Source organism: Hibiscus syriacus, unplaced genomic scaffold, assembly GCF_006381635.1.
Source record: "Hibiscus syriacus cultivar Baekdansim isolate YM2019G1 unplaced genomic scaffold, ASM638163v2 tig00112114_pilon, whole genome shotgun sequence".
In the NCBI taxonomy this organism is placed as follows: domain Eukaryota; kingdom Viridiplantae; phylum Streptophyta; class Magnoliopsida; order Malvales; family Malvaceae; genus Hibiscus; species Hibiscus syriacus.
This window is the reverse complement of record NW_024063255.1, coordinates 1,211,463-1,222,592: the sequence shown is the minus strand read 5'-3', so window position 1 is coordinate 1,222,592 and position 11,130 is coordinate 1,211,463. Positions and strand designations below refer to the sequence as shown.

The 11,130-nt window shown below is 30.8% G+C and overlaps 1 protein-coding gene and 1 pseudogene across 1 annotated transcript; one reads left to right on the top strand and one right to left on the bottom strand.

Moving 5' to 3' along the window:
* Positions 1–21: 21 nt before the first annotated feature.
* LOC120174597 lies at positions 22–3,026 on the bottom strand (annotated as a pseudogene).
* Positions 3,027–6,966: 3,940 nt separating this feature from the next.
* On the top strand, positions 6,967–8,146 carry LOC120174596 (60S ribosomal protein L35-like). Its single transcript, XM_039181395.1, has 4 exons — positions 6,967–7,060; positions 7,178–7,313; positions 7,607–7,763; positions 7,950–8,146. The coding sequence occupies exons 1-4, from the start codon at positions 7,057–7,059 to the stop codon at positions 8,022–8,024; spliced, it is 372 nt and encodes a 123-aa protein (XP_039037326.1). The 5' UTR covers positions 6,967–7,056; the 3' UTR covers positions 8,025–8,146.
* Positions 8,147–11,130: the final 2,984 nt, after the last annotated feature.

The following is an 11,130-nucleotide window of genomic DNA, read 5'->3' as shown; positions in this document are numbered from 1 at the left end:
TTTTTTAAATCTTCTTTTACAAATTTTCACAATATCCACCCCTCATAATCTTTGGTTTAAAGAAACCCTAATCGATGATAAGTTCACGAGTCTTTTGAGATAAAATCTCATCGTTTTGAAGCTTTAGTTCCCTCTCTAACCTCGAATTTCCAGATTCGGTTCTCCGATCCAACCAGCCGATGATATCGCAAAACAATGGCGATGTTCTCCGGTGTTTCACCATACAACAACCCGTGCCACATCCCGGGATACAATTTGAAATTCTTGTTCCGAATTTCGTGAAACATCGTACAGCTGTTGGCTGACTGCTTTATCTGAGTTCGAGAGTACCATGTAAGTTTGAATATTAGACACATGAATCATTGATCCTTCTTAAATTTGAGTTTAAATAATTAGTAGGCCCTTGTAATTTTTAAGCCAATTGATTTGACCCCTTCCATTCTTTTAGCTTTGTTATGTTTGTCCATGTATAACATATTTGAATGACATGATGACAAAAAATATTCTAACATCACTTTGACACCTTTTTCTAGGGAGTATTTTGACCCATGATATTTTGTTTTGAGGTAAAAAGACCCCTCCGTTGATAGAGACCGTTAGTCAACAAACGGTTAATGCTTCAAGTAGGGGCCTTTTTTCCCTAAAATAAAACTTTAGGTCCCAAAATGCTCCAAAAATTAAGGACTAAAGTGATTATTTAGTCAAACATTAGGGGTCATTTTCCCCTAAAATGAAACGTTCTGAGTCAAAATGCTCTAAAAAATAGAGACTAAAATACAATCTAATCAGAAGTTAGGGATATTTTCTTAGCATTTACCGTCTAAATTGACAACTAGACTAATGGAAAGACATGATTGATACAATATTGACATTTTAATGAGATATACACCTATGGATAAGTTGAATTTTTGGGACCGATTTAGAACATAAACGATAGTTCGAGAATGTTTCGTGAAATTAACCCGAAAAGAAAACATAGACTAGGAGTAAAACAATAAAGGAAAAGAATAAACAAACCTCATGAAGTCTTTGTTCAAGGTCCAAGCTGGTGTTTAGAAGCTCGTTGGCAGTGTTCAAACGAGGGCGTCCTTTGTAGCAATAAGGATTTGCTCTCACCTGTGCCCTTATCTCAGGTTGTCTAAAAGCAGCATCCACCACATCTTGGACTGGAACTATTCTCCACTTTGGAATGAATTTGTTCAGCTGTCGCAGTATACTTATCACTAATGGATGTGGTTTCATGTCATCTGCAACCTGTGTATGTAATTTTTAAAAATAATAATAATAATAAGATTGGATATTACAGTTCAGGGTGATTTCGGGTTTACATTCTGGACGGGAACTATTTTCTTTGATTTCTCGATTATGAATCATCTTCTTTTAAATCCCAATAGAGGGGAGATGGAGAAAGAGTAAGCGAGTTATATATCTTGATTCTACGCTAATGGGTGATGGATATTATAGACCAGAGTTGTTCGGGGTTTCATGAATTTTGGATTTAGGGTTGAATTTTACGAGTTTTAAAGTGATTTAGGTAAAATCTAAATTGATAGTGTGATAGGAGACAATGAATCATGTTTATAGAAATTTTGAGTGGTCGAAAAAGATAATGAAAAATGATAATTAAAGTGTCTAGGTGACAAAAAAAATGAAATTGTAAAACTTTCATCTTTAGAGAAAGAATACAAATAAAAAAAGGAGAAAATGACATGGATGACACATAAATTTTATGTTAATAAAAAATAGTTCATATCTACACATGTGACTTTTAGGTTATCATTTCATTTATGATTTAACACTCGAGTGATCAAAATAAAAAAAAAAAAAAAATTCAGTAAGTAAATTAAGAAAATTTAAATTTTATTGACTAAAATAAGAATGAAAAGAAAGTTGAGTGATAAAACTAACAATTTATCCTATAAATAATATATTATTTTTTATATCAATATTTTACTATCAATCTAGTCTATTCTGATAACTAATTCTCCACTTATGATGCCCAAATTTTTGGGTCAACACATGTTTATTTCTAATAATAAATATTTCTTATTTTTTATTTAAATTACAGTTTTTTTTGTTGTCATGATAAAAAAAATAAATAATTTTAAAATAAAGGGAATATATGATTTACCTTACACATGGGGGCAACCAAGACTGCCCCATCCCAATAATCTGGCTTCTTCCTATGAACCAACAACAACACTGCCCCTCCCATGGATTCCCCTAACAAATATCTCATCTTCTTCTTGTTCTCCTTCTTCTCTGCAAAACTCGATATCCGTGTTAATTGAAAACTCAAAACAAATCATTTATCACTCCACTTATAATTTCAATCGATTAATCCGAATCGAAAAATAAAAATACTTACCACAAATATCAGTGAAAAAGTTGGAGCAATCGTTAACAACATTGTCAAAGGTCGAGATATAGCCCTGCAACCCTGATGACTTCCCATGGCCTTCATAATCTATTCCATAAACTGCATATCCTGCTTTCACCAGACGAATTGCAGTACCTGGATTTACCAGATTACATATTATCTTATCTGTCCACTCATATAATATATGTATGCATGTATGCATATATACTTACTGTTCATGGTAATACTGCATTCCATGGCATAACCATGGCAGATGAAGATCAAAGCTTTGGGTTCTTCGTTCACCGGAAGCCATCTGCATGTGAATAGCTTCAATCCTCGAGGATTAGTGATATATTCCTGCAATATTATACAGAACACGGCTTAGTTTTTGTTCAGAAACTGGTAATATATAAATATATATGTATATATGATCACTGACCTCTTCATATCGAACAGTTCCGTTTTCAAGATCCTGAAGAACATGAAAAACCCAGACATAATATGATCAAAAACACGAAAACGTGTAATAAAAAAGAGGAATCAAAAGACGATGAGATAAGATAAGATGATAGGTTTCAGAACGAACCATGGATTTTCTTGTTCAACCGTGCAGAAAGTAAGAGAAAGAGTAATGGAGAGTGATTTGACCAGAAGATATACACACGCACCAAAGCTCAGAGTTTTAAAGGATTTGAGACAATTTTGTGATCAAATTTGTTTATATATATATAAATTTGTCGAGAGAGATGTATGTGGCCTTTGGGGCTGCGTGCTTGGATGTCTATCCAACTTGGGATTCAAGTTTTAATATATATAAATAATAGGGTAAAATACATATTTAGTCATTAAACTATTCTTGTGACTCCATTTTAATCATTCAACTATTTTTTTTCTCAAAATCATACTTAAGCTTATGTTTTTGTTCCATTTGATTATTTGTAATCTAAAATGTAAACAAAACCACTGACATTTATTTTTATTTTTTTCAATAATTTCATGGCATTATCTTATGGTGACATGTCAACATCACTATTAATTTTTTAACTGCAGGTGACCAAAACAGAATAAAAACATAAGTTTAGGTACAGTTTTGAAAATAAATAGTTGAGTGGCCAAAACAAAACAATAAGAATAATTGGGTGACTAAATATATAGTTTGCCCTAAATAATAAATATGAAAATAAACCCGAGTTGAGATATATTTTTAATTAGATTAAAATACATCTTATTAATTTTTTTAGATAAATTATAATAATGATAATTATTTTAAATAGAAATTTCATCTACATTATATTCATTTAAACTTTACTAATATTTTGTAATAAAATAAATTTGTATATACTATAATTAAATTTAAAAGTATTTTATTATTTATTTACAACCTCATAAAATTAATTAATTTAAAAAATATATTTTACTCAAAATTTGATTTAATTTAATTCGATTCATCCGAATTTACCTAACCATGTAAAAGTTTACAAGAAAAGAATGATACAAAGACGCAAAATAGGGTTTTTTTTAGATTCTTTTTTCATTACCTAAAAGAAAAGTTTACACATGAATTCATATTGCAAAAATTAAGCAATAAGCAACGGAATTCTGTCCTTTTGATGTTATTATTTTTTTAATTTTATTTGCAAATTGGTTTCATAATTCAATTTTTTTATAGTTATGTCATTTTTAAAAGAATGAAACAGTCATCGATATTTAATTATTGACTGATTAATTTATATTAAACATAAATAATTAATAATATTTTCTAATTTTTAACTTAATTAAGAAGATGTAATATTGAAATACAAAAAGGATTATAAATATAGATAGGGATGACAATGGGTTGAATTGAGTTGGGGTTTTGGTTAATCCGACCCAACCTAAAAAATATGTATCTTCCATGAATTTGACCTGACTCGAAAACTATATATCCTCCACCAAACTTCGACTCGACCCGATTTTTTAGAGAATAAATTCGACCCGACCTGATATAAAATAAGGACATAATTAAAAAAAAATATTTTTTAAAAAGAAATTACATTAATATCCTCGGGTCGAGTTGGATCAGAGTTTTTTCACCCTCCAACCGAACCCGCTTAAAAAAAATTGGACCCTATTGGATAGGATCGAGTCGAAATTTGATCAATTTCGGATTAAATTTTCATCCCTAAATATAAATCATTCAAAATTTTAATAAGTTATGATAATAGAAATGATTATAATAAAATTAGATCATGAAGAAAGCTAAGATGTCCCATTGCACCGACAATAAGCATTATTAAAGGAAGCAACCAAAGTGTGATATAGATTTTTCTTAAAGAAAATACAAGTACAATAACACTTATAAGTATTAATACATATTTAAATAAGCATCATTTGAATTAATCATTATAAAAGGTTATGATAAATGATCAGGAACAAATATTGTTAACAATAATTTAGTTTTCTAATTGATTTTAAAAATCAATTTATGGTTTCAATGAGAAATTTCAAAAAAATTAAGACCTATATATTATATATATATATATATATATATATATATATATATATAAAGATTAATGAGAACTTATGAAAGTTTTAGGACTTAAATAATTTTAAATTTTTTTGAGAGGTCATTATGGTATATTTTTAGACTCAACCAAAACAATATTTAGATGTATGAACTATTATATCAGGTTCGAGTTCTTGTGTATGAAGAAAATCTCTGCTGGGAGATTTACTCACCAAAACTAGATGTGTAACGTGAGTTAGTATGAATTAATCACGATGACACTAAATCTAGATAAATCCTCATACATAACAAGTAAATTAAAATAAAGTTCAAAGTTAGAATATCATAATTTCAAAATTAAAAACTAAAAAGATCCCACGATTCTAAAGCCCAAATCGTCAAAATTTGTATGTCAAAAAGGGGAAATTTTGATGGAGGTAGGGTTTTCACATTTGAAAAAGGCAGTCAAAGGAATAGCAATTGGATTGGGTCAAAAAGAGCTGAAAATCATCCGCACAAGTTGAAATCCATCCATTTGTTGTGCAAGTTGATCACAAAAGTAATAGCCTAACCGATGACAAAACAGTGCTTTTTAAATGCCAATGCATGCACGGCAGCTTTGACTAAAACCTCCCAATGGACACATTTTTATCGTTTTCTTCATGGAGTTTTTCTTTTTATTGTACTTTTTAATTTTTTAATATTTTATCCCGACTAATTTAGATCGTGCACATCCTACTTTATTAAATGAATATTTTAAAAAATATTTTTATAGAGCTTATCTTTAAATTGTAATTTTTAATTTTTAATATTTTATCCTATTGAATATAGATCGATTTAGGTTGCACATCGCACTTTATTGAATGAATCTTGTAACAAGTATTTTATGGAGTTGGTTGCCTGGCTTTTTCTACTCGTTTCATCGCAACCTCACCCTTTGCAAGGTTTAATTATAACTTTTAATGAGTTATTGGTTTAATGATAGTGTTGAGGCTTGAAGATTTTTTATATTTTATGTTCAGATCTTATTGTATGTAGGTTTTTCATAAGTTTATTGTTATTTGAATTTTATCACGAGCGAGATTATATATTCAATCATTTATTTATTACTTAGTTTCTGTTTTAGTCACCTAATTATTATTATTTTTTAAAATTATATATAATATTATGTGTTGGTTCTTTTTTTATTACTCTTCGTTAAAAAATTAATTATGATCATGGTGTGTTACCAAAAGATGATGCTACGTCGGTATTGAAATATAATTTAAAAAAACCTCAACAACGTTTGGGGTTTGTAAAAAATCCAATTAGACAGATCCGATCTGAAAATTCGAATATCCAATATATTTTCAATTTTTGGATAATTAAAATTAAATATCTAAGAGAAAATCAATTAATCAAATCAGATATGAATAGACTAAAATATAATGTTGAATTATCTGAAATTGTGATGAAAATGGACCTTCAGAATATTTTAGACAGGCTCGTCAGTAGTCACAGCCAGCTAGCTCGTACTACCCTAAAATGCCCAGCACCCCAACCCTGAACCTAACAATTGAATTTCCCAAAATTTCACCGTCCAAACTTCCAAATTTCAATTGAATAAGAAGCTTTTGTGAATTGCATTTTCCTCTTTCACTTTTTTTTATAAGTATATAAACTAGACATATGCGTATAAAGGCACAAAAATATAATACACATTTTTTTAAAATTAAAATTTATATTGGAATTTAGATATCTAAATATTCAATCTAAAAATTCGGATATCCGGTTTTTATTGTTCGAACACGGATTACAATTTTTGTGATATGAATTTTCAGATATCTAAAATTTTTGGATCAGATAATATTCGATATCCAAAAATTCACACCCTTATCAAATTAATTTTTTAACGACGAGTGACCAAAACAGAACAAAAACCTAAAATTAGGTATGATTTTGAAACAAATAATAGTTGAGTGACCAAAACAGAAACTAAGTAATAGGTGGGTAGCCAAATAGATAGTTTACCCTAATAAGATTATAATTGAAATAAAATTAAGCCCAAAAGGTATCAAGTTTTATTGAAACCGAGAGAAATAAATAAGCCCATTAAGGCCCAATAAATCTCCATAAATACCCTTTGCTTCAACGGAATTAGGGTTTCAGAATTTTCTATCTGAGAGAAGCCGCCTTTGTAGTCTCAGAAGAACAGCAGAAGAAGCACGCAATGGGTAACTAAGCGAACATCTTGAAATTGTTTAATGATTTTTCATAAATGTTCTCGATAGTTTCGTGAAATCTGAAAATGGTTTTCTTGTTTTTGACTGTAAATTATCGAATAAAAACAGCAAGGATTAAGGTCCATGAGTTGAGGCAGAAATCAAAAACTGAACTTTTGGCTCAGTTGAAAGATCTCAAAGCTGAACTCGCTCTTCTTCGCGTCGCTAAAGTTACCGGTGGCGCACCTAACAAGCTTTCCAAGATGTAACTCCATTTCTCTCCCATTTTGATTATTTTATTTTGTTTTAGGTTTTGACCTTATGTTTATGTTTTTTTTTGTTTGATTTGGGTAGATAATGTGGAATTTGAGTTCTTCAGCTTATTTGTAGGAATGGTTATTTATTTATTTATTTTTAGTAAGGTTCTGTCTGTTGGGTTAATTGTTTTTTACGAATCCTTAGTGTACAATTTGGATTGACGGTTTTTAATAAGGTTATGTATGTTGGATTCATTGGCTTTGAAATGTTGTTCTGAGTCTGGTGTCGGTATTGATGCAGCAAGGTGGTGAGGCTGTCCATTGCTCAGGTATTGACTGTAATCTCACAGAAGCAGAAGGCTGCACTGAGGGAGGCATATAAGAAGAAGAAGTTCTTGCCTCTTGATCTTCGTCCCAAGAAGACCCGAGCCATCCGCAGAAGGCTTACCAAGCACCAGGTAGTGGCGAAGTGCCATCCTTCTTATTTTGTTTTAAGTTATATCTTTTAATTGTTATAAGCATTGGATTACCAAAGCTGCCTGCACGATTGAATTTTAAGTACATAGAGAACTAAAATCTGCTTCTTTTTGTTTCATGTATACGCCCAATATTGTTTTTGAAACATTGGTTGTTTTGCATGGCAGGCGGCCTTGAAGACTGAAAGGGAGAAGAAGAAGGAAATGTACTTCCCAATGAGGAAGTATGCCATTAAGGTGTAGGGGTAGGAGCTCTCACATTCTATTTACATCCAATTAGTTCTCTACTTTTTAGTGGTGTGCTTGCAAACTCGATCTGTCGTTTTGTTCAATTTTAATGTTTGTGAACTGTTTTTCCTTGTCAAGATTCTGATCTTTTTGATGTAGTGGTAATTGATGAATTTTGAAATCCAATTGCTGTGAGAATAGTGGTTTTGGTTTTTTAAGGATCGTTTTAAGGCAACCGAGGTATAAGTTTAGAGCCCATATGAACTTAAAGATCAACATTGATAAGCTGTAAAAAAGTAGGATCACTTATGGCTGTCAGCCGATCGAGGAGGTTACCAATAAGAACATACTTGAGGGACATGTTTTGAAGAATGCGTGGGAGCTTCCATTGTCCATGTTTCCTAATATTCACTACGGTGGAACGTACATTTTTTTCACTAATGCCTGCTAATGTGCATGTTTGTGCCCCATTCAGAAACATGTATACTTACGATGTTATTACACCTGAACATGCCTCTTCTCTCTCGGCTGCCCCTATGTTTCTGACGGAAAAAGCAACTTTGGAAACAAATTGAGTTAAATGACGACCCTTTTGCTCTTTAAACTTGAAACATAATGCAAAATCATCCTTAAAAGTGAACCTATAAATATATCTGGATAACACAAAACATACACAATTAGAGAACTATTTACATATGTTTATACGAACAAAATGAAAATGAATGAAATGCCTAATTACATGGGCTTCTACACTAGCACAGATAGCATTAAATTCCCAGTTTCAAGTGTAATTGTTGCACATGTAGAACTTATTGGATGATTTCAGTCGGTAATAAAAAAGAATGTTATTTTTGTATTTGAGTAGAAGCAGTTCCAAATTGGCTCAAATGCTAAGGTCTGCCAAAAATTTTAATAAATAGAGGTTAACGTTTGATCATGTCGAATTGAGTTTATAAAATTTGAATTACATTGTTTGAGGTTTCGTAAATATTTATAATAATATATTATTATTTTATTTCAATTTAAACAATTTTATATAATCATAAGTAATACATATTTTTTATACGTTATATATATCATACAAAGTTGAAGGACTATTTCAAAAACCTGAAAAAAAAATTGATCCATCAACTAGGATTGAAAACCTTGTCGACCATATTCAGCCCCAAATCCATCTTTTCAATGGATCCATATTTTTATTAAAATAAGAATAATATATTTTATAAATATACTGCCAGCACTTCTTTCCTGGAAAAATATAGTTGGGTCAAGGAATCTAGCGAATAACAAGGATTTTCTTATATGGTTTTAGAATCATAAAGAGAATAGCTCAGTTAATTGCATGTTTCGGTTAAATTATTGTGTATTGGTGTAGTTTTTTTAAACTTCTTTATGGACTTCTTTGTTGTAAAACTTTATGGTATCTGATTCGTGTGTTGTTTTTATGCCTACAAAGTTGAATAGAAAAGGTTTATGGTTGTTGTATGTCGTTGATGTTTCAGATTTGAAGAATAAATGTAATGATTTGTTTAGAATAAATTGTTTTATCCTTCTTTTTTTATGTTTGTCCCAAGGGAAAGAAATACATTGGCGGACCATCTCGCTAAGGCAAGTATTAATAGACATGAATTATTCAAAGCTTGGTGGTAACCGTAGTATGTCCTGTCGAGTATGTGTTAGTAACGCTTCGATCGATGTACTTGTCTTATTTTGTTGCACTCATTTCTTCTAACTAGGAATAAGGAAGTTTTATGAATTTATGAATTTTAGGATTACTTTTAATTAAGGGATTAAATAGCAAGTTTGTAAAATTTTACGATAAAAACAACAATAAGGTTTAGCTATCAAACTTTCAAATGAGCAAGACACGAGTTTAGGAGGTTTAACAGTTGATGAAATTGATTAATTGGCTTTATAATGATGATGAAAACTCGATAAATTGTGATTTTTAAGCATAAGAAATATTATGATAAGAGATTTTATAAAATTTGTCTTTATTTGATACTCACAAACATGATAAGGACGCTCGAACTACTTGTGTTAAAATTTTCACTATGTCGAAAAATACAAGATTTGTTATAAATATTACATCCCAAAACCCTACATGCTTGACACTTTTATCACTATTTTGATTGTACGTTCATAGACCGGTCTAAATAGAAATAGGGTCATATCTCAAACAGCCATGACGAACCGAGAAAGTTAGAATTGACTGTCATGCACCAGCTTATTACAAGGCTTCTAATAACCAAGAATTATGTCTTTAGTTTCACGTTTGTGATTTGCCTAAGCTAGTTCATCAATATTACCAATAGGTTTAACATATTTGGTCCAATTACATACTTGATCATTTCTCCTAAACATGCATACTACCAAGTCACATACAACCAATATTCAATCATGTATACTTGTAAACAATCATGCATCAATCACCCAAACATGCATCCACACAATCAAATACAATCCAAAAACCTTTACTAAGAATCCATAGTTCATACAAAGTCCAAAATAAATGCCCAGTCCACAATTGGTGCCCACATTGCCACTAAATTGATTTCAAATCAAACCCAGGCTTATTGCATCAACAACTTTTCTTGCCAATGATCAATCAATGCCTTCCCACGAGTCCTTCAAATGCTTATTTCTCTGGAAAGAGCAACTAACAACAGAGTGAGCTTAAATAAGCTCAGTGAATGCCTAACATTACTGAAAGCAATTACAAAACAAATGCCAAGTAAAAGCCATCCCAAATGCAACCTACACACTGTTTTTTCCTTGTACATGTTTCATACTCATGATGGCATAATGCAAATGGCATGTTCACTTGTTGAAACTTAGGAATGAATCAAAGATGCATGTACTTATAACATGTTTTCCAAATGATAAAATGTACACATATTTTAATACACAAATGACGAGTTCAATTAGTATTCATCATCAATGATTTATTGGCAGCTTTTGTTCAACTTGAAACATAATAAATTTCACATACACATTGGATAAACAGATCTCTTTATGATTCCCATTTTATGGGCTAAATGAGTCAAGCCCAATCTCATATTGTGCTACATAAACATACACACTACAACATACCAGTCTATGTCCCAAAGAGCGGAGCACA

Excerpts from the sequence above, each read along its gene's own strand:
- LOC120174596 (XM_039181395.1), top strand. Across the intron at positions 7,314-7,606 it reads CCTAACAAGCTTTCCAAGAT|CAAGGTGGTGAGGCTGTCCA; the intron begins GTAACTCCATTT and ends GTATTGATGCAG. Across the intron at positions 7,764-7,949 it reads GAAGGCTTACCAAGCACCAG|GCGGCCTTGAAGACTGAAAG; the intron begins GTAGTGGCGAAG and ends TTTGCATGGCAG.